The following is a 23,806-nucleotide window of genomic DNA, read 5'->3' on the forward strand; positions in this document are numbered from 1 at the left end:
AGGGAGCTATTTAATTGACAGATCACGGGAAAATTTTGTTCCTTGTATCCTCAGTCGATAATTAAGTTGTGCCTATACTAAAAAACCCCTAAGATACAAGACTCATTAGGATTTGCAAGATAAGTAAGCTGAAAAAGTTGCCTTACCAAATAATTTATCAGAAGTTTCCCAAACTATAACGATTTCTGGTACTTTCAAATATAAAATGATTTCCAATCAATTTTTTTTTAAGATTTTATTTATTTATTTGACGAAGATCACAAGTAGGCAGAGAAGCAGGCAGAGAGAGAGAGAAGCAGGCTCCCTGCTGAGCAGAGAGCCCCATGTGGGGCTCGATCCCAGGACCCTGGGATCATGACCTGAGCTGAAGGCAGAGGCTTAACTCACTGAGCCACCCACCACCCAGGTGCCCCTCCATTAACTTTATAGGAACTCATAAAGCAAAGTACTTTTGCATGTTCAATTTATTTTCTTCATTATTAAGAATTTGGAAATCCATGAGGCAGATTATTCTAAACTGAAACCCAACACTCATTCTTTTTGCCTTTTCATAAAGCCTAATGTGCTCAGACCTCAATGTGAAGGGAGAAAAAATAGCACTAAAAACCTGACTAAACAAAGCATTATTTGCCCAGTATTCTAAAATAAATTGTTCCCACTCCAGATCTTCAATATCTTTGGTCATTAGTAATACTGACATATTTCAAAAAATGTTTCAAAACAAATAGTACATATGTGTAGGCAAAGTAACTCACATGGTATTAGCCATGGTTTTCTTATACCTACACTGCTTTTTGGAAGTTTGCTCCACAAAGTTAGTTAAAATACAGGTCATCGGGGCGCCTGAGTGGCTCAGAGGTTTGGGCTGCTGCCTTTGGCTCGTGTCATTATCTCAGGGTCCTGGGATCGAGCCCCGCATCGGGCTCTCTGCTCCGCAGGAAGCCTGCTTCCCTCTCTCTCTCTCTGCCTGCCTCTCTGCCTACTTGTGATCTCTGTCTGTCAAATAAATAAATAAAATCTTTAAAAAAAAAAAAAAGAAAGAAAATCTGATATTCCTTTAAAAAAAAAATACAGGTCATTATTGGAATAGAAGTACTCAAAACAGCAATAACAATATATATATGAACATGAGAATATACAATGCTGAAAATGGTTAAGTGGATTTATCAAACTAATACATCTCTTGTAAATAACTGGATGAAACCAGAGGTTTTCTCTCACTGAATTGGAGCTGGGATAAAACTACCACCTCTGCTATCCCAGGATAAGATAAACTTCTGAAGTCCCAAACACTAAGTAACGTCAGAACCACATGCTCTAAATACTAGTTTCTTTAATCATTCAGCATTACTAAATCTTTCTAAGGAACTCTGCTACACACCCTTCAATTTCTGAACAGAAGCTATTGTTAATAGAACATTTGATGACCATATACGTATGGCATTTTTAGTGATACAAATGCTATATTGACAGCAAGATCCACTCTTCAAGCAAAAAAAAACCAACGGGGGGAGGCGAGGTGGTGAGAGGAGACAACCAACAGGTAAATGCAGGCAATAATAAAAACTGTTCTCAAAAACAAGTGTCTATTCCCCCGAATTCAGTTAGGTTCTACCCATCTGAAAAGAAATTGTTACCATTAATCACTATTAATTTGGAGGATGTCAAGACATTGAATTTCTGGCAAGGCATTTTCAGTCTTTTAAATGATATTGCTTGTTTAATTTTGACTGTGTCTCCCAAGGAAAATAACAGAGATACCACAGAAGGGATCTGTATGCTCCACTCTAAGAAATTTTTGTATTCACTGTCTGGAAGTCCAGTGAATGAGAAAAAATCTGTAGTGCACACATACAAACATATAATGCTCTCTAAAACCCAACTAAAAATATGCGTGTTGACTCTAAAATTATGTTTACATATTGTGTCCTATGCTATCATACTGTGTCTCCAATTCTTTCCTGATTTACTTTTTACCATTACTGCACTAGTTCCAATTAACTGAGTAGAGGAAGAGAGAACTTGCAATATGAATCCACAAGGAATCACTGCAAAGCAAGTTCTTTCTGAAAGTCATTCTAGTGTTCTAGTCTCAAGTGCACTTCCATATTCCCAAAACTCATGACAATAAAAATTCTCCAAACAGCCTTAATGAAACTACTCCCTCAAGAAAACAAGTATTCTGAGAATATTTCTTATGTTCCCTTAAACGACTAAGCTACGTTACAAATTAAAACACTTAAAACATCCATTTCACTGTATATAAATTTTACTCTTACCCCTTCAAAGTCAACTCCAGCTAATGTTATACACAACACACTAAAATGCTTACAGTGAATATACTGATGTTTGCAATTTGAGATGAATCAGAACAAAAGATGGATTAATGGAGAGATGGATGGATATGATAAAATACATAGCACACATTAATTGTAGAATCTAGGTAGTACATATATGGATTCTCACCATAATTCTTTCAACTTTTCTGTTTGAAAAATTGTGATAAAATGGGAGGTTTAGGGGTGAGGGGAAGGACTAAGGAACTTTTAGACCCTCACAGCTAAGAACTCTGCAGTTTGATTAATTCAAACTAATTTATGAATAATTATCACTTTAAGTCAGCAAAAATTACTCATACTGACATGTAAAAGAAATGCATGGATTTTTACTAATTAGCATAATCTCTCCCCTAGTATTCAACATTTCCTCACTCATAAGACAGAATTTACTGACTTGCACCACGTAACCAGGAACTGTGCTATACACCTCTTATTTACTAGCTAATTTAATCCTCACAACTACTCTCAAAGTAGGTAGTTATTATTCCCACTTTACATATGAAGACACATTTGCAGGGAGAAATTAAATTATTGCCAAAGTTCACAAATCAAGATCAGGATTCCACTCAGGTATAACTCCAAAACCCATCTTCTTTTGTGGACAAAGGTGAGTCCACAAAGAAACACATCTTATCATCTAATAAGAACAGTTTTCAGTAGTAATTAATCTTAACGATTAAATTTCAAACTAACCTGCCTTTTTTGCTAAAATATGGTAAAGGCACTATTATCATTTTATTTTTTTTTTAAAGATTTTATTTATTTATTTGACAGAGAGAAATCACAAGTAGGCAGAGAGGCAGGCAGAGAGAGGAGGAAGCAGACTCCCTGCTGAGCGGGACTCGATCCATACTATTATCATTTTAGAGAAAGACTTTGAAAATTGCCAGTGGTCACAGGGTAGGTAAATGGTGATGCTGTTAAAAAAAAAAAAATCGAATTCTCCTTAGAACCAATTTTTGCTACACTATATATCAATAAAAGGAAAAAGGACTAAACAGCTGAATTTCCACTAGAAACATCAGTTAAAAGACAAGAGTTATCAAAACATTGTCAATTACGAAATAAACTTACAGCTTTGAAGACTCAGTGGATAGCACACGCACAAATGATAGACGACCTAGGCAAACAGCTTCAAGATAATGCAAATGAAAATTTACAATTTCTTACATTTCCAGTCAGGTCTAAAGCACGAATACCAAGGTGATTTAAAAACAGTTAAGATAATGCAACAGAAAAAGCTTGATAAGCTCTGTTATCAACCCTGTGTATTAAATAAGCTGGAGCTTTATTTTTCTAACAGGAGCTTACAACTGAAGATCTCACCACTGGAAGTACCTACCTTTAGCAGTTTTAGGTATGCGAACTCTCCACTTCTCAAATTCTGTGTTAAGAGAAGACCAGATTCACCTACTTGAATAGCTAACCAATAGCAAGGTGTTCCAGTCCACGAGGAAGACTGGGGGCTTCAACAAAACATTAACAAGACTGCCAGTTCCTGATGACCCAGCCTAGTAAGAGTAAGAAAGGGCTATATATATTTCTAAGTAAGAAAGGGCTATAGGCAAAGAGCTCACCTGGGGAGCGGACTCCGACTCAAAGACCGTTTGCTCATGAAAGGGCTGCTGGACCGTCTGCGACCATAGGGACTGGGTGATCTCCCACTGTAAGAGCCACTCCTTTCATAGCTGGAAGAACGTCTCCGACTATAGGGACTCACAGATCTTTGTCGTCTACTGTAGGGACTGGGTGACCGGGTGCTGGATTGGTAGGCGGAAGGCTCCTTGTAAGGAGGGCTAATTGACTGCCTTCTTGAGGTACTTCCAGGACTCTTCTTGTAGGAGTCGTAATTACTAGAAGTGTGAGATCTTGGGGGACTAAGGTCATAATCTTGGCCATAAGAAGCTCCTGACGGGCTATCATCTTGCTTGGGGCTGTCAGACCATTTCCTATGAGGACTCCTGGATCTCCGTTTGGGGCTGTCCACTGTTTTGTAGCTTTTGGGTGTTTCCCTTTTCCGATGACTTTTACTCCGGTCTTTGTGCCCAGACTTCAACTCACGTTCTTTCCGGGTCTTCTCTTTATGGAGTTTGGATGACCTGGATTCTTTGTTGCTGCTGCTTTTGGATATCTGTGCCTTCCCATAGTCCTCATTCTCTTCATTTGAACGCTTTGAACTTCCTGATACCCGGTCCTTCATTGATCCCGATTTGCTGGAGACTTCCTGGTTTTTTTCTTTTTCTGTTTGTTTAGTTTTTAGTAAGTCCCGGGAACGTCTGTGCTGGTGGTGACGATGTTTGTGCAGGCGGTCACTCCGATCAGTCCCACGACGTTCATCATTCTCCCTCCTGTCCAGTTTGAAGGCCATGTCATCAGAGAAGGTATCTGAATCAGAGCTGATGTCATCATACTCCACCAAAGGCTTGATAATTGTACCCAAAGGTGCTGCTTCGGGGGTCACTAACCCCATGTCTTTGGAGTGCTTGGATTTATGCCGCTTGTGCTTCGACACCAAGCGGTGACGCTCTCTGCTATTGGAGCTGCCACCTCCCGATGACGGCTGCAAAGTTCCAGAAGCTCCTCCACTCCCGTCCTTCTTGCCCCCATGTCTCTCTGGATTGGGCATTCCCTTTCCCCTAGCCTCAAAAAGGGGAAAAAGTTCCCCAGCACTCCAAAAAGTAACCCCCACCCTCCCCCCCAACCCCACGCCTACCAAAGCGCCCCTAGAACGGGGTGGGGAGGGAAGGGACGGTAGTCCAGGCTCCTCCTCCCTCCCGACGCCTCAGCACCCTCCTACATGAGGTAGGGGGTGAAGGAGCCAGAAAACAGATGAGAGTTCCTCAGCAGTGGAGTTGCGAGACAACGGGTAGCTGCTCAAGTCTGTTTCCCCTCCTCCCCCCGCCGAGCCAGTCCTCAGGCCCGGGCGCCGGGGAGGTCGAGGAAGTAGGAAGCCGACGGCCTGGGGCTGTGGGGCCGACTTCGGCTCTGGGGCCCTGTGAAGACTGCGCGGGCCCTTCCCCTACCCGGTAGCCCGGCTCGGGGCGGCTTCCTGTCGCTGGGGTCCCGCGGCCTAGATGCCTCACGCCCCCTTTGTCCCTCGCTCCTAAGAGAGCCCCTCTTCTTGCCTCCGCCTCACCTTAATGCCTCACACACTCACTCGCTCCCTCACACAGACTCAGTCACACACTAGGTTAAACCGAAACGGCACTGGGGGGGGGAGGGGGCAAACCCAGGAAATACCGCGAGAATCCTGAAGACTCTCGCGGTATTTCGTGCTTCCCTTTCACCTCTCGCCACGGCTTGTTCAAACAACGCGAGAGTAGGTCTTGAACAAGAAACGCGTTCCGCCAGATTCTCGCGATAAGCTCCCCGCTCTCCGTTTGAGCAGAGCTTTATTGAAACGGCGGTAGAATTTTTTGTTTATTCAAAACTTTATTGGTAACTCATTGAACAAAAACTCCCAGGCTCCGGCACAAAACTAATTTTGCATGCTTTATGACAACTCTTTTAACTACCAGTATGAAAATATTGTCAACGGGACAAAGGGCGAGTGTGGAGACACTTCAACCCAAGTCCTTAAGTATTAACAATGCCTCCTTCCATAGCGTACACTATGCGCCTCATCTCTAATTCTCATACTACCCTGCAAAACGCGATCTCCTCTTCCCTATTTTACATATAAGGAAACTCGGAGTCACAGAAGTTAAATAACTTACGATAACAAAGCTAGTCCAGCAAGTGCCAAAAACGAGATTCAAATTCACGTCTAACACGAAAGCACAAGCTCTTAAATAGTGTGGCACTTGCTCTCTCCACTGTTCAAAATCTTGAAAACTCATCACCTTTTCGGATTGTCTGTAGCTTTTCTGGAATCATTTAGCCTTTTATCTTCACACAGAAGATTATAATTACGAACAAGTAGAACATAGTATTCATGAGCAAGAAAAAAATAATATCCCGCCCTTCATATTTTACTTTTCAGAACTTTGCACACATTATCTCATTCCATCTCCACAGTCATTTGAATGGGATTGTATATGTGAGGAAACTAAGGCACCAAGGACTCAAATAACTTATCCAAAATTCTTCATTCATTTATTCATCAAATTTATCTATGAGACTTTACAGCCCTCCTCTGTGAAATAGTGTCCTTTCTCTAAGGTCATCAAGCAAGATATAGAGAAAATATTCATACCACAAGATATAAGATGATTAATGTCATAAGAATGAGTCAGAGCACTGCAAAGGTTCTAAAGGAGGATGAAAGTGTTAAGAAAAAGTTTTATAAATGTAGGGCATTTGAATAGGATCACGAAGATTAAATGGGATATGTATAACTAAAGTGGGAAGACCAGGGTCACATGGGTGGCTCAGGTCATGGTCCCAGGGTCCTGGGATTTACCCCTACATCCGGCTCCTTGCTTGACAAGGAACCTGCTTCTCCTTCTGCCTACTGTTCCCCCTGCTTGTGCGATCTCTCTCTCTTTCTGATAAATAAATAAATAACTTTTTTTTTTTTAATGGGAAGATTAGCCAGTAAATTAGGGCCCAGAAATTACCCTGAATATAAGCAGAAGAATCCACTCTCAGAATCACTCCTGGAAAATGTTCTTGTTGGGGAGCCTGAGTGGCTCAGTTGCTAAAGGTCTGCCTTCCACTCAGGTCATTATCTCCCTATCCTGGGATTGATCCCCACATTGGGCTCCCCGCTAGGCGGGAAACCTGCTTCTCCCTCCTTCTTCCTCCTGCTTGTGTTGTCTCCCTTTGTAAAATAAATAAAACTTAAAAAAAAAAAAGGAAACAAGTGCTGACAGTTAAAGAGAAAAAAAAAAGGAAAGAAGATTTTCTTGTTGCTTTGGTCACATGGGTACCAAAAAGAAAATTTTTTACCTAGATGTTTGAGTCCATAAACATTTGCTAAAAATGAAAAAGGTAATATTTTTAATTAACCATGGGAGGAACTTTAATGCCATTAAGAAAAAAAGGATTGACATAAGTGCTGGAACTCAGGTATAGACATAAGTACTGAAACCATTCATTGCTGCAAGAGAGCCTGGATATAAAAGTCTCCACCAGTGTCTGACATGATGGCCAATGGGATGACTTAGCAATCAACTAGATGAAATGACTGAGCCACCTTATCAAACACTGGCATGAGTTCAGCAAAATCACTCTGATTTTTTATGTATTCTAAATGAGATTAAGTTTTGACCCAGGATACACCCACACCCATGGTAAAATGGAAAAATGGGAACAGCAGAAGGAATTAATGATAATGTGTCAAATGAAATCTTGAATAAAATTCATCTAAATTAAACAGTAGTTGAGGGGCACCTGGGTGGCTCAGTGGGTTAAAGCCTCTGCCTTCGGCTCCAGCTCAGGTCATGATCTCAGGATCCTGGGATCGAGCCCCGCATTGGGCTCTCTGCTCAGCAGGGAGCTTGCGTCCCTTCCTCTCTCTCTCTCTGCCTGCTTCTCTGCCTACTTGTGATCTCTGTCTGTCAAATAAATAAATAAAATCTTTAAAAAAAAAACAGTAGTTGAAACTTTCTTAATTATTGGTTACCTATTGAAGACTAGAGACTCCTAATGAATGAATGAATAAATGAAGATTTTACTGAATTTTTCTATTTCTATAGTACTGTTCAATTTTCCACAGAACTCTTTTAAGTCTGTCAGTAGATATCAGTTGAACAAAAAATCCAGTAAGGTGGCAAAGATTGGTATTACTACATCCATCTACTAAAGGTTAAAACCGAGACTCAGGAGTTGGAATACACTTCCATAAAGTGTAGGAAGGGCCAGGAGCAGGGAAAGCTCTTTCTTTAATCTTAGACCAGTACTCTTTCTATTGCAGTACACTTTCTCTTTTTGGTGGATACATTTCTACTCTAGTCTCAATAATCTCTAAATAAAGCTGGGAAAAAATTTTTACTCTAGGAAATATATTTTGTCCAAGTGTTTAAATACAAAATCAAGTGTAAACTGCAGAAATTTGTCCAACAATTGGTGAAAATAGTGCTTTTTATAAAATAAGGTTGCTTCACTCTACAGAAAAACTTTGAACTGAGAAATTCCAGGACTGCACGTGATTAGCTTTATTTGCATGACCTCCTAGGACAGGAAGTCAGGGCAACTTTATGAACCCCACGGTAATCAGTTAGATGAAGGCTATACTTTCCCTGTAAATTCCTCAAAGCAAGTCAGAAAGCGTCTCTTTAGGCTGTACTCAAGAGGAAATATTTAACTAAAGTCAATAACTCCCCCAACCCTGCCCCGGATCAATTTATTAGTTTAGATTTTAGGTTTAAAGAGTCCTGTGAAATCTCCCTCAAAGCTTAGTCATTGGGGCACCTGGAGGGTTCAGTCATTAAGCATCTGCCTTCAGTTCAGGTCATGATCCCAAGGTCCTGGGATCGAGTCCTGCATTGGGCTCCCTGATCAATGGGAAGCCTGCTTCTCCTTCACTCACTCCCCCTGCTTGTGTTCCCCCTCTTGCTGTGTTTCTCTTTGTCAAATAAGTAAATAAAATCTTTTTAAAAAATTTAGTCATTTAAAATTTGACTAATGTCCCTTTTTAAAAAAAAAAGATTTTATTTATTTATTTGATAGACAGAGATCACAGTAGGCTGAGAGGCAGGCAGAGAGAGAGAGGTGGAAGCAGGCTCTCCACTGAGCAGAGTGCCTGATGCAGGGCTCGATCCCAGGACCTGAGCCGAAGGCAGAGGCTTTAACCCACTGAGCCACCCAGGCACCCCTAATGTCCCCTTTTTGCCATATACAAAGACTGCTCCTATGTGCACCTTGAATGATTTTCTTGTTTAATGACACGTCTCTCCTTTCTTTACTTTTGGAGTACAAATTATTCAATAATGTCATTTTATCCACATTTTCAGATGAGAAATAACCTCTTATTCTGTTCTGTAACCAAATTTTGGTAAAGTTTACTTTATTTTCAAGCTTAGAAGCTTTAAAATTACCTAGCTACACTTGGTATAGACATTATTGTGTACAATTTCCATGAGGAAATGTAGCTGTATATCTAATATTGATATTTTGGGCACAACAATAAATTAACGAAAATTTGGGGGTATTGATTATTGTAACCAATCATATTTTCAGAATTCTAAATCAAGTGAGTCCATCTAAGTTTGGGGCTGTGTTTGTATTACCAGTTCCTACCTAATACATAAGTATTAGGATTCCATCGATGCTTGTCAGCATTTGATTTGATTTGATTTGATTTAAAGATTTTATTTATTTATTTGACAGACAGAGATCACAAGTAGGCAGAGAGGCAGGCAGAGAGAGAGGAGGAAGCAGGCTCCCTGCTGAGCAGAGAGCCTGATACCCAGCTCCATCCCAAGACCTGAGATCATGACCTGAGCTGAAGGCAGAGGCTTTAACCCACTGAGCCACCCAGGTGCCCGCTTGTCAGCATTTTAAATATGAATTATCTTTCAGGGGTGCCTGGGTGGCTCAGTCGGTTGAGGATCTGGCTCTTGGTTTCAGCTCAGGTCATGAACCCAGGGTCGTGGGACTGGGCCGTGAGACGGGTTCTACACTCAGTGGAAAGTTGGCTTGAGAGGATTCCCTCTATTCCTCTCCCTCTGCTACCCACCCCCCATTTGTGTGTTCTTTTTCTCTTTCTCTTAAATAAATAAATAAATCTTGAAAAAAATAAATATAGGGTGCTGGGTGTCTCAGTCCTTAAGCGTCTGTCTTCGGCTCAGATTATGATCCCAGGGTCCTGGGAGCCCCCGCATCAGGCTCCCTGCTCAGCAGGAAGCCTGTTTCTCCCTTTCCCACTCTCCCTGCTTGTGTCCTCTCTCTTGCTATCTTTCTATTTCAGATAAATAAATAAAATCTTTTAAAAAATAAATATGAATTATCTTTGAATATTCTCACTTGGATAAAATGCTCTCTGTACCTCAATTTTAAGGTTGCTAGATTTACATTATATAATATTTGGAACACACTTTTAAAAAAATATTTTATTTATTTATTTGAGAGGTAGCAAGCAAGAGAGATGGAGAGCTAGTAAACACAAACTGGATGAGGGGCAGAGGCAGAGGGAGAAGCAGACAGTCCGATGTGGGGCTCAATCCCAGAACCCCAGGATCATGACCTGAGCTGAAGGTGGATGCTAAACTGACTGAGCCACTCAAGTGTCCCTGGAACACATTTTTATATTAAGAGTATTTATTGATTATCTGAAATTCATATTTAACCAAGTGTTCTGTATTTTATCCAGCAACCCTATCAATTTATCCCAATAATATGCACTCTCTGACATGTAGGGGCTGGGCTAGGCAATGTTATTAGACAGTATTCTAAGAAGTGGACCAGGTTAAACCTTCCTGGAGGTAGCAATCTTTTTTCTTTTTTTCTTTTAAAGATTTATTTATTTATTTGACAGAGAGAGAGAGATCACAAGTAGGCAGAGAGACAGGCAGAGAGAGGGGGGAAGCAGGCTCCCTGCTGGAGCCCAATGCGGGACTCGATCCCAGGACTCTGAGATCATAACCTGAGCCAAAGGCAGAGGCTTAACCCACTGAGCCACCCAGGCACCCCTGGAGGTAGCAATCTAACAGGGAAGATAGGCATTGAACCATCATGTACTTAATACATTTAAATGGCGAAAGTGCTATTAAAGAGAAGTTTGAGGGGCACCTGGGTGGCTCAGTCAGTTAAGCATTGGAGTCTTGATTTAGGCTCAGGTCATGATCTCGGGGTTGTGAGATCCAGCCCTACATTCGGCTCTGCGCTCAGTTTGGGGTCTGCTGGAGATTCTTTCTTTCTCCCTCTGCCTCTCCCCCAACCTTGCACACGCAGGCACATATATTCTCTCTCTCTCATATAAATAAATACCATCTTAAAAAAAAAGAGAGAGGCTTGAACTAATGTAACAGAGGACTTGATAAGTCAGGGGCTAGAGAAGGCTTCTCTAGTCTAGAGGAAGACAATTGACATCTGAATAAGAAGACCTTAGTGACATGAAGGGGTCAGTTGGAGGTAAGTTTCTTATAGCACTTAAAAAGTCCTGTTCAGGGGCGCCTGGGTGGCTCAGTGGGTGAAAGCCTCTGCCTTCGGCTCAGGTCATGATCCCAGAGTCCTGGGATCGAGCCCCCCACATCCGGCTCTCTGCTCGGCAGGGAGCCTGCTTTCTCCTCTGTCTTTGCCTGCTTCTCTGCCTACTTGTGATCTCTGCCTGTCAAATAAATAAATAAAATCTTAAAAAGGAAAAAGAAGTCCTGTTCAAACACACTGGGAGAGAAAATAGTGCAGGGATTTTCTTTTCTTTCTTTAAAGATTTTATTTATTTGACAGAGAGAGAAAACAAGAGAGCACAAGCAGGGGCAGGAGCAGAAGGAGAGGGAGAAGCAGGCACCCCACTGAGCAGGGAGCCCAATGCAGAGCTTGACCTAAGGACTCTGAGATCATGACCTGGGTCAAGGCAGATACTGAACCAACTGAGCCACCCAGGTGCCCAGAGTGCAGGAATTTTCTGCATGAGAAAGGAGGCTAGCATGGCTGGGGACTGACAACGGAAAAGGAGGTGGGGTCTAGCAAGGTTTGTAAGCCCAGTAAAATATTTGTCTACTGGGCCCAAGTACAGTTGTAGGTAGGCAGTGGGGATTCAGAAATGAAGGTCAAATCCTGCCCTAAGAACCCCACTACATGGTGACTAACGGGAATGAGGATAAAGAGGAAAAGGTAATAAATAAAATTTTCAAATCCTACTTTCAAGGAGCACGGTTATAGATATCTCTGTGGTAGTAAACATGTTCCCAGACACTTAAAAGATTTGCTATTAAATTTACAGTGCTGTGCTTGCTCACCTGATCTGTTGTTATCTGCTGAAATATTTTTGGAATGTATTTGAATAACATTTTTGAAATGTGGCAAGTCTGAGACTGAAGAGTCAGTAGAGATCCACCACTTAATATCACTGCAGGGAACTAGGTAAAATCCAACTTCATCGCAGCTATTTTCAAAGACGTTTGGAAAAAGAACATTAAAACAAAACCGAACAAGACTTGACTATGTTAAGAACTTTCACCGAATACTAGCTTTGTATCTTAGCCAGCTTCTTCAGTTGCAGTGACGACAAACTTCTCAGTATTACTCCAGATTTCTCCTTGTGTGGATTTACGGAAAATCGTACTGTGAAGTACAAACTAAATTGATTTTTTTTTTACTGTGATTACAAAATAGGGACACTACCAATTGTGATACACCTTGGTATATAATTAAAACCATCTGATGCCCCTAACTGCTACAAGTTTACCTTAATCCAAAAGTAATCCTAATACCAAATCTCCCAAATCTTCAAAAAAAAAAAATTGGCATTGTGTGAGAAATATTTCTGAAGTTTGATTAAAAAATTAGGAAATGGGAATTAAGTGAATTGGGCTGGTTTGGAACGTCGGGTTACAAAGAGCCAGTATCATTTTAGTTTTTCCATCTAGTATCTCAAGAAAGCATATTATCTTTAATAAAACATATCTGATACCAATAACTAGTCCTTCAGTAAAGAGATGCCGGGATTTTAATTTACAAACTCCTTTGCCATTCCGAAGAAGAGTAAAGCGCCTACGGACATCAAGTACCATATCTAGATGCAATGTCTTGAAACAACCGAGAGCTAAGGAAAGGCGTGATCGGAAAAATCTCGCGAGAAGCACCGCATTCACTATTTTTCGCGATATTTTGGTGCCCAGCCTTTTTCCTATGTCTCGCAGGATCACGGTTAATCTCGCGATATTTGGGAAGTTCCGTTGGGAAGATGGCGGCGGCCGGGAGCACCCTTCTCTTCTTGCCGCCGGGGACTTCAGACTGAGCCTTCCCGGGAAGAGTGGGGACGGCTTGTGCCCTGCGTCCCGGGAGCCCGAACCAACTTGGTTCCCTCGTTAGTGGTGGGGAAGGGCTTATCCTCTTGTGTAGGACTCAGTACCTCCCCACCGTCAGGATGAAGGCTCAGGGGGAAACCGAGGGTGAGTGACTTGAGGGGGAAAGCAGGGGGCGGGACACAGCTTGGGGGAGCCAATCTGTGAGAAGAGCTGGGGGAGCCGATGCTTCCGCGAGGGCAACGCTCACGAGGTCGTGGAGTCCAGGAGGCGGGATAGCTTCTGACTGTGCCTTCTTTGGTGATCGAGGGCTCTGACTTTGGTGTGATGGGGGCTCTCAAGTTCTGTGAAGGTTTCCTGCTTAGCTAGGGACAATCAGTTGGGCCTCAGGAAATTTTTAGCCTAAAGTTGATGGAAGACCAGGCGAATGAATCTAAAACTTGCTTACACCTCGTAGGTGTCAAGTATTAGAGGGTGTTTTGGTATGAGTGAAATTATTAGGATCTCGTGATTTTAAAACCCACTAGTTTCATAGAATGTCACAATGTTCAGATCTTGTATCACACTGTATATTTGTAAAATGCGTTGCTTTTCATCCTTTCAGTGGCTGTACTAACTCACAACTTTTCTGTGGAACCTTACTTAGATTCTCTGAAGTTCTACACTCTTAAATGCTTCCTTAGCATTTTGGATATAGATCTGTAAATAAGGATCACTGTATTAATGTTTACCCATCGGTCTTCTCCACTTTCAGCTTTGTTAGATCAGGGAGCTTGCCTTACTCATCATTGTGTAGTCCCTGGCACAAAAAGTGATAGAGCATTCGTGTAAAGTAACTATCATCAGGCTTTTTGAGGAAAAGGGGGGTGGGGAGTATATTTTAAAGGAGAGGAAGAAGAAAGGTTTACTCCTTGGGTGCGCGGGATTGGTGAGTGTAAAATGGAAACTGGATGAGGCAGAAATTTTGTCTAATTTGCCCATTACTGTATTCCCAATATCCCCAACATATAAAATAATGCTTGAGTGAGTGAGTCTTGAAAGTGGAATTGTCAGCAATGTGTCCAAACCGTAAGCTGGCTGAAACAGCCTCCAAACTGATTTTCCAGAAGATGAGGACATTGGAAGAAGGAATTTGAATCTTGATTTAGAAAATGTCACTACCTTGACTGTGATTGCTGATATTCTATTCATCTTTCTTTCTTTCTTTTTTTAAGATTTTATTTATTTGACAGATAGAGATCACAAGTAGGCAGAGAGGCAGGCAGAGAGAGAGGGAAGCAGGCTCTTCGCTGAGCAGAGAGCCCGATGTGGGGCTCTGTCCCAGGACCCTGGGACCATGACCTGAGCCGAAAGCAGAGGCTTTAACCCACTGAGCCACCCAGGCGCCCCTCTATTCATCTTTCAATGCCAACATCACCAGTCATCTTTTCTGTAATATCCCCAGGACTGATACTGAACTTTTCCTTTTTTGCATTTCAATTGTAATGTGTCTGTTTTTAACACCGTATCTCATTTTTGCTTTCTGTGATGGTTATTTCCACTTTAACATATGCACACCTCCTCACAGATACCATCTCAGGGGTATTTTTTTTTTTTTTTTTATTGCCAGTGGTCTCTAGAACAGGTTCTCATTTATACTAAGAAGTATAAGAATTAGAGGAAGGATCAACTGTATTTCAAAAGTAAAAATTTTAATTAAAACTAATTCAATAAAGTAATACAAATTCAAAAATAAAAAAATCAACTAAATTTCAGTAATGAAAATTATAATTCAGAAATAAAAATTAGGAGGGCTGGAGAGCACAAGGGTTGTTCAGTCCAGGAAACTGAGGACTTTTCTACCTTTCTCTAACCTCTGCTGGAAACTCATCTTTTAGTCATTGACATATTCCGTATCCATATAGTTCTAGTTTGATTTCAAACTGGAAAAATTAAAATGGCAAATATAGCCTGTTCTCTTTCTTTCTCTCATTCTTCCTTTCTGTCACTCTTTCTTTCTTAGATTTTATTTATTTATTTGACAGACTGCAAGAGAGGGAATACAACCAGGGGGCATGGGAGAGGGAGAAGCAGCTTCCCGCTGAGCAGGGAGCCGAATGGCGGGGCTCCATCCCCGGACCCTGGGATCATCACCTGAACCGAAGGCAGACGCTTAACGACTGAGCCACCCAGGCCCCCTACAGCCTGTTTTCTTGATAATACTTATACACTGATCTCTTAGAATTATGTTAAAAAATTAAGAAAGTCTGTATTTCATATTGAAAACCAAATAACTATTGGAAGGCCACGTTCAGATATATGCTCTACATATATCATGCAAGGGATTTCATGCATTATCATGTAATGATTTTGTCACTAAATGTAGTCTTAATCCTGAAACATAATTAGAAGTGGTTCTTTTTTTGGCTTTCATTAAAAGAACTGAATAGAAATCAGTTATATTTTGTAGTGTTCATTTGATTAGACCCCAATTTCTGTGTCTTCTTGTTATTAAAACTAAAGTATTTGTATATTTTGAAGTAAATGACATTAAAAAATATTTTCACTGAGTTTGTTACCAGGATGAAGTATGTGGGGTTTTTTTGCAAGTAGAATTGTGAAGGGTCTTGAAAGAAGAATTTCTAATGCTGTTTTCTGATTTATATCGTAGAGTCGGAGAAGCTGAGTAAGATGAGTTCTCTCTTGGAACGTCTCCATGCAAAATTTAACCAAAATAGACCTTGGAGTGAAACCATTAAGCTTGTGCGTCAAGTCATGGTGAGGATTACGCTGGTGGATAAAGTGTCATGCTTAGATAATTACTTAATAAGCTAAGCTCCCTGTGTAGATTTTTTCCAGATTAGTTATTATAGTATGTCCTCAGTTTTTTGTTTATTTGTTTAAGAGTGAGTGTGATACCGTGAGAGGGCAGGGCGGTGCGAAGGTGGGAGTTTCAGAGAGAGAGGGAAAGAGAGAATCTCAGGCATGCTCTGTGCCCAGTATGGAGTCTGATGTGGGGCTTGATTTTTTTTTTTTTTTTAAGACTTTATTCATTTATTTGACACGGAGAGAGATCACAGGTAGGCAGAGAGGCAGGCAGAGAGAGAGAGGGAAGCAGGCTCCCTGCTGAGCAGAGATTCCCAATGGGGGCTCCATCCCAGGACCCTGAGATCATGACCTGAGCCACAGGCAGAGGCTTGACTCACTGAGTCACCCAGGCTCACCCCTGTGGGGCTCACCCACCCCTGTAGGGCTCGATTTTATGACCCTGAGATCATGACCTGAGCTGAAATCAAGAGTCAGACGCTTAACTGACTGAGCCTTTCAGGTGCCCTCAGCCACTTGATTCTTTTTTTTTTTTTTTTTTTTTTTTAAGATTTTATTTATTTATTTGACAGAGAGAGATCACAGTAGACAGAGAGGCAGGCAGAGAGAGAGAGAGAGGGAAGCAGGCTCCCTGCTGAGCAGGAAGCCCGATGCGGGACTCGATCCCATGACCCTGAGATCATGACCCGAGCCGAACGCAGCGGCTTAACCCACCGAGCCACCCAGGTGCCCCTCAGCCACTTGATTCTAATGAGATGGTGATTTCATTGTATCTGTACTACTAATAAGAGTTTGCAATTGATTTTTTTTTTTTTTAAGATTCTATTTATTTGGTGGAGGGGAGCTGCATAAGCTAGGGGAGCAACAGAGGGAGAGAGAGAAGCAAGCTCTCTGCTGAGCAGGGAGCCTGTTGTGGGTCTGGATCCTAGGACCCTGGGTTCATGACCTAAGCCAAAGGCAGACGCTTAACCAACTGAGCCACGCAGGTGCCTTGGAGTGGATTAAAACAAAAACAAAAACAAAAACAAAAAAAACGGATTTATTTAGTTTAGAGAGCTTGTGAGCACGGGGAGAGTGGAGGGGCAAAGGTATAGGGAAAGAGAGGTTTTTTTTTTTTAAGATTTTATTTATTTGACAGAGATCACAAGTAGGCAGAGAGGCAGGCAGAGAGAGAGAGGGGGAAGCAGGCTCCCCGCTGAGCAGGGAGCCTGATGCAGGGCTTGATCCCAAGACCCTGAGATCATGACGGGAGCCGAAGGCAGAGGCTTAACCCACTGAGCCACCCAGGTGCCCCGGGAAAGATAGTCTTAAGCAGGCTCTGTGCTGGGCTTTATCTCACTGAGATCATGATCTAACCTAAAAGCAAGAGTTGGATGCTTAACTGACTGGACCACCCAGGCACCCCTAGAGTTTGCAGTTGATTCTTTTTTTTTTTTTTAATTTTATTTATTTATTTGACAGAGAGAAATCACAAGTAGATGGAGAGGCAGGCAGAGAGAGAGAGAGAGAGAGAAGCAGGCTCCCTGCTGAGCAGAGAGCCCAATGCGGGACTTGATCCCAGGACCCTGAGATCATGACCTGAGCTGAAGGCAGCGTCTTAACCCACTGAGCCACCCAGTCGCCCCTGCAGTTGATTCTTAATTAGCTTCACCTGTTCACTCTAACTTTTCCTCTATAGTACTACTTCTTGAGTCATTTACCATTATGGGGAGCTCTTACATGAAAGTTAAGTGGAAGATGGTGTAGGGACTGGCTATTAAAAGTTCATCCAAGGGCGCCTGGGTGGCTCAGCGGGTTGAGCTGCTGCCTTTGGCTCAGGTCATGATCTCAGGGTCCTGGGATCGAGCCCCACATTGGACTCCTTGCTCAGCAGGAAGCCTGCTTCCCTCTCTCTCTCTGCCTGCCTCTCCATCTACTTGTGATTTCTCTCTGTCAAATAAATAAATAAAATCTTTAAAAAAAAAAAAAAAAAAGTTCATCCATATGAGTCCAGTGGTAGTCAAATGATGTAGGAAAACTTTACTTCCTTTTTTTTTTTTTTTAAAGATTTTATTTATTTATTTGATAGAGAGAGAGAATTACAAGTAGGCAGAGAGGCAGGCGGGGTGGGGGGCGGGGGAAGCAGGCTCCCCACTGAGCAGAGAGCCTGATGAGGGGCTTGATCCCAGGACCCTGAGATCATGACCTGAGCTGAAGGTAGAGGCTCAACCCACTGAGCCATCCAGGTGCCCTGGAAAACTTTACTTCTATGATTTGACCTGGGCGATGCTTATATGGATGTGTTCACTTTGTGATATTCATGGAGTTCTTCACTTAAAATTCATATACTTTTTTATACATATTTTACACTTCAATGAAAGTGCCCCCTCCTCCCTACCAAATCTTACTTTGGATCTGGAGTAAGTTAAGTTTAGTAGATTTATTAGTGTTTAAAATGATCATATCAGTATAGCCCTAGCAAAAGAACTAAATTTGCTGTCAAAAGGCCTATATTTGAGGTATTTACTACCTGTGTGACTTTAACTACCTATGTGAACAAATTATTGACACTCTGAGTTTCCTCATCTGAAAAGTAGAGGCGCAGTACCGTTTACTTTTCCACATAGTTTTGTTGTAAGAATCAAGTGAAATAATGGATATTATAGTTTGTGTTGCCAAAAGATTTCTGTAGGAGTGCTTGGGTAGCTCTATGGGGTGAGCATCTGCCTTTAGCTCAGCTCATGATCCCAGGATTGAGCCACATGTCAGGCTTCCTTCTCCCTCTCCCTCTACTTGCTGCTCCCCCTGCTTGTGCGTGTGCATGCTCTCTCTCTCTCTCTGTCAAATAAATAAAAATCCTTAAAAAAATATAAAAGATTTCTGTAACTGTAAATTTGAGAAATGTATATGTATCTTCTGGCTGAGGATTATGTACATACAATGTGGCTTTTTGTTTGTATTATTTTGTTTAATGCCTTAAATAAAAGAATGGCGGTTTTTCTAGTCTGGGGATTCAGAGGTTGTCATTTTTATACTACCAGGTAGCCATATTCTACTTTGAAATACGGTCTGTAAATGATATTGTCATTAGAGAGACATTATGAGATAGAGGAATTCTAGGTGGTTCCTAAAATCCTCTCATGGGGAACCAGTGTCTGGTTTGGTTACCATAGCTTCCGCTGTCTACTCACTTTGCATATTCAGATACCTAATTTTTTTTAATACTTTTTTTTTTTAAAGATTTTATTTATTTGACAGAGACCACAAGTAGGCAGAGAGGCAGGCAGAGAGAGAGAGAGAGGAAGCAGGCTCCCTGCCAAGCAGAGAGCGCAATGCGGGGCTCGATCCCAAGACCCTGGGATCATGACTTGAGCTGAAGGCAGAGGCTTTAACCCACTGAGCCACCCAGGCGCCCCACCTAATTTTTTTTTTTTTTTTAAGATTTTATTTATTTATTTGACAGACAGAGATCAGAAGTAGGCAGAGAGGCAGGCAGAGAGAGAGGAAGGGAAGCAGGCTCCCCACTGAGCAGAGAACCCGATGTGGGGCTCGATCCCAGGACCTTGGGATCATGACCTGAACTGCAGGCAGAGGCTTTAACCCACTGAGCTACCCAGGTGCCCCTCAGATACCTAATTTTATTGGTGTATTGAGATTTTGGAAGTTTTCAACAATTGTCATAATAACAAAATGTCAGTAGACTAAAATGGAAATCAGATTGTCCATTTATTAGTATCTTTCCACTTAACAAAATATTGGTATTCACTGTCCAGAGCAACCCCTTATCTATTCAAGGTACAAGGGAAGCCCTGTTATTAATTCATCAGATGTTTGTTTTATGAAGATGGAATGAGAACAAAGAGATGGATTTAGGGCATAGAAAAGCCTGAAAAACTATTGTATCATAAAACTTTTCACATTTTTAGGGACTGGAATGTTGTGCAGAGAGAAACTTCTTTGGATAGGTTTAGAAAAACTGTCAAATCTTTTGCTCTTTGGGAGTCCCTTTTTCTAGACTACACATTTTGTTTCTTAGAGTCAGTCTAATTTTACTGAGGTCTGGTTTTATTAGATTACATGTGAATCACCTTGTTAGATTCGGGAATTTCCAAATATCCTGATCCACGTCATTTAACTGACTAAACTAAGGATGTAGTTACTTTTGCAGGAGGCTGATCTCATTTATTATATTTGATTCTTCCTAATTTTTGAAGATTTTATTTATTTATTTGTCAGGGAGAGAGAGAGTGAGCACAGGCAGACAGAGTGGCAGAGGGAGAAGCAGGCTCCCTGCAGAGCAAGGAGCCCAATGCGGGACTCGATCCCAGGATGCTGGGATCATGACCTGAGCCGAAGGCAGCTGCTTAACCAGCTGAGCCACCCAGGCGTCCCTATTCTTCCTAATTTTTGATTCTTCCTAATCTAAAATAAGGTCTGGGCATACCTTTTTCTACCTTCATATATATGGATATGGAAGTATCCATGTTTATGAACTTTTCTTTGTGGATGAATGGATAGAGTAAAAGAGGTCTATAGATTATCTTGAGTATATAGAGTATATAGACTATAGCATTTGGTCTATGGATTATCCTTAAACATTACTACTAGGAGAAGTACATTTACCTGAAACACTGTTGACTTCGTTAATTTCTACCTCAAGTGTTTTCTTAACAGGAGAAGAGGGTTGTGATGAGTTCTGGAGGGCACCAACATTTGGTCAGCTGTTTGGAGACTTTGCAGAAAGCTCTCAAAGGTTTGTAATACGAAATATGCTTTGAAATATATTTTTGAAATATGCTCTCTTAAAATGTCCAATATAAAAAGATTGTTTTATACTTAATAGAAGAAAAGTAAGTTGAGATAGATCAACTTTCTATGTTAGGTATTACCCTTGCTTTCACTATGGAGTTGAGATTAGCTCTTACCTGAACTTTTTTTTTTTAAAGATTCTATTTATTTGAGAGAGAGTGAGAGAGAGCATGAGGAGGGAGAAGGTCAGAGGGAGAAGCAGACTCCCTGCAGAGCTGGAGCCTGATGCGGCACTTGATCCCAGGACTCCGGGATCACGACCTGAGCCAAAGGCAGTGGCTTAACCAACCAGGCGCCCCTTCCCTGAACTTTTTAAAAAAATATTTTAATTATTTGCCAGAGAGAGAGTACACACAAGCAGGCAGAGAGGTAGAGGCAGCGAGAGAAGCAGACTCCCTGACGAGCAAGGAGCCCGATGCGGGACTGCATCCCAGGATCCTGGGATCATGACCTGAGCCGAAGGCAGCTGCTTAACGAACTGAGCCACCCAGGCGCCCTCTTACCTGAACTTTTGAAAGATTTTTTTTTTTTTTTTAAGATTTTATTTATTTATTTGACAGAGATCACAAGTAGGCAGAGCGGCAGGCAGAGAGAGCAGGGCAAGCAGGCTCCCCTCTGAGCAGAGAGCCCGATGTGGGGCTAGATCCCAGGATGCTGGGATCATGACCCGAGCCGAAGGCAGAGGCTTTAACCCACTGAGCCACCAGGTGCCCCAAAAGATTTATTTTTGATCCATCTTGGAGGCTGGTAGAGATTCAAAAGTTAATGATGCTTTATAAGATAGCAGGGAAAAGTTCTTTTTTTCCTTCACATGTTCTCTTTTAATTAACTCGGTAAGAAGATGGACATTTCAACTCTAATAAAAGAGTTTTACATTGTTTATGGACAGTGTTTTCAGGGAAGGAAATAAAATTTAAATCATGAGCTTGAATATTCATACTAGTTCTGTGTATTTTCAGGGAAAAAATTAAAAACCGATTTTACTCTGATCCATCACGAATGAACCTGATTCAGTTGAATATTGTTTTTTTCCCCCCTTGGGTTTCCTTTGAAATCTCGAGTCTGAGAGTGGGTTCCTACAGCCTTCATTGCCCCTTCTAACAGTTCCTTCTCTAATGGTTAATAATCCTTGTTTAGTTCATCAGAATTTAGAGGATCCCACATTTGCTTCTTCCATCTCAACACAGCGTCTCAATGTTGAAAAACTCTGGTAGCCCTTCCCAGTCTGTGGAAATGACCATAGTATACAGAGGCAGAAGCTGGTATTTTTTTTTAAATTGTGGTAAAATATACATAACATAAACTTCACCATTTTAACCATTTTAAGTTATAGTTGAGTGGCATTAAGTACATTCACATTGTGTGTAGCCATCACCACCGCTATCCATCTTCAGAACTTTTTCATCTTCCCAAGCTGAAACTCTGGACTCATTAATAACTTCTTTCTCCCTCTCCTCAGCCATTGATTACCATCATTCTACTTTCTTCAAGAATTTGTCTACTCTGAAAAAAAAAAAAAAAGAATTTGTCTACTTTGAATACCTCATATAAGTGGAATCAAACAGTATCTGTCCTTTTGTGACTGGCTTTTCAGTTAGCATACTGTCTTTAGTGTTCATACATGTTGTGGCATGTATCAGAATTTCCTTTTTTGAAAAAGCTAAATAACATTTTTATGTATATACATTTTATTTCTTCATTTCATCCTTGAATGGACGTTTGGTTTGTTTCCACCATTTGGCTTTAGTGAATAATGCTGCTATGAATATTTTAACTTTTCAAAAAAGATTTTATTTATTTATTTGTCAGAGAGAGAGGGAGCATAAGCAGGAGGAGCGGCAGGCAGAGGGAGAAGCAGGCTTCCTCCTGAGCAAGGAGCCCAATGGGGGACTCGATCCCAGGACCTCAGGATCATGACCTGAGTCCAAGGCAGGCAGATACTTAATCACTCAGCCACCCAGGCAAACCTTGAATATTTGTTTTAATGCTGGTTTGGTTTTGATGTTAATCTTCCTTACTCTAGTGTGAACAGATACATGTGTCTTTTTGAAGTTAAAGATAACTTATCCCAAATGAGCAATGCAGAAGGGAGAGGAGAAAGGTCCAATAGTTTTCTCAAATAGAGGTCTTTTTTTAAATAAGCCCCCCCAACAAGGGGCTCAAATTCACTACCCCAAGATCAAGAGTCACATGCTTTACCAACTGAGCCAGCCAGGCACCCCTCAAATAGATCTTTTTTTTTTTTTTGACCCTTATTACTGCCTAGGTCATAGCTGAGTCTTACTAATGAACTTGTACAAATTATAAGCATTTGAACTATTGAATGTAACGGCTTGGAGGGATGGATATAATCCTTAGGATGTTTCAGTCTTTGAAGAATAAAATTTAAGTTATTTGGAGCATTTTGGTGATTTCCCTTTTTTTACCCTTTCCTAGTAACATCTTTACCAGCAATGACTGACCGCTTAGAGTCTATAGCAAGACAGAATGGGTAAGTAGTCTATCTTTGGTAGAAGTATTTAACTTAGTGTTGACTTTGGGTGGCTTTATTTGTGTCTTCTATTAATTTTTGTTTTGATTTGTTCCTGCTAGACTGGGCTCTCATCTCAGTGCCAGTGGCACTGAATGTTACATCACGTCAGATATGTTCTATGTGGAAGTGCAGTTAGATCCTGCAGGACAGCTTTGTGATGTAAAAGTGGCTCACCATGGGGAGAATCCTGTGGTATGTGTTGTTGATATTTCACTGGAATCTGTGGGGGTTTACTTAGGGACATTAATTTTAAAATGAATTGTTGGGGTTTGAAATAGCTTGGGTTTAGATTTTTTCATGAGCCACTGTAGCGATGGTGTGATTGGCTATAATACCCATAGCTCTAGAATTTAGAATAACATGGGTCCATCTCTGACATCATCCAAAGGCTTTGACAAGTGGAGACACTAGAGGAACGCTTTCCATTTCATATCAACAAACATGAGCCGCAGTTGAACAATAGGTGCTGGGGATACAAAGTTCCTTAAAAT

The 23,806-nt window shown here is 41.3% G+C and overlaps 2 protein-coding genes across 10 annotated transcripts in view; one reads left to right on the plus strand and one right to left on the minus strand.

Annotated features, from left to right (window-relative positions):
• Window positions 1-5,565, minus strand: part of CDK12 (cyclin dependent kinase 12) — an 87,282-nt gene extending 81,717 nt beyond the window's left edge. For 6 of the 8 annotated variants that reach the window (XM_045070300.1, XM_045070299.1, XM_013062545.2 and 3 more), the window contains exon 1: window positions 3,917-5,565. In XM_045070300.1, the coding sequence (XP_044926235.1) occupies window positions 3,917-4,965 (1,049 nt within the window). In that variant the 5' untranslated portion in view covers window positions 4,966-5,565. The remainder of the gene's footprint in view (window positions 1-3,916) is intronic. The other 2 variants (XM_045070301.1, XM_013062547.2) reach the window with 1 other exon arrangement.
• Window positions 5,566-13,091: 7,526 nt separating this feature from the next.
• The window catches only part of MED1 (mediator complex subunit 1), a 29,459-nt gene continuing 18,744 nt past the window's right edge, over window positions 13,092-23,806 (plus strand). Inside the window, exons 1-5 of one of the 2 annotated variants that reach the window (XM_004764667.3) lie at window positions 13,092-13,336; window positions 15,840-15,946; window positions 20,648-20,726; window positions 23,219-23,273; window positions 23,375-23,507. In XM_004764667.3, the coding sequence (XP_004764724.1) occupies window positions 13,312-13,336; window positions 15,840-15,946; window positions 20,648-20,726; window positions 23,219-23,273; window positions 23,375-23,507 (399 nt within the window). In that variant the 5' untranslated portion in view covers window positions 13,092-13,311. Of the gene's footprint in view, window positions 13,337-15,839; window positions 15,947-20,647; window positions 20,727-23,218; window positions 23,274-23,374; window positions 23,508-23,806 lie in introns of those variants that run through there. The other variant, XM_045069925.1, reaches the window with a different exon arrangement.

This window comes from Mustela putorius, unplaced genomic scaffold (assembly GCF_011764305.1).
Source record: "Mustela putorius furo isolate JIRA1106 unplaced genomic scaffold, ASM1176430v1.1 tig00003962_pilon_pilon_pilon, whole genome shotgun sequence".
NCBI classification, from domain to species: domain Eukaryota; kingdom Metazoa; phylum Chordata; class Mammalia; order Carnivora; family Mustelidae; genus Mustela; species Mustela putorius.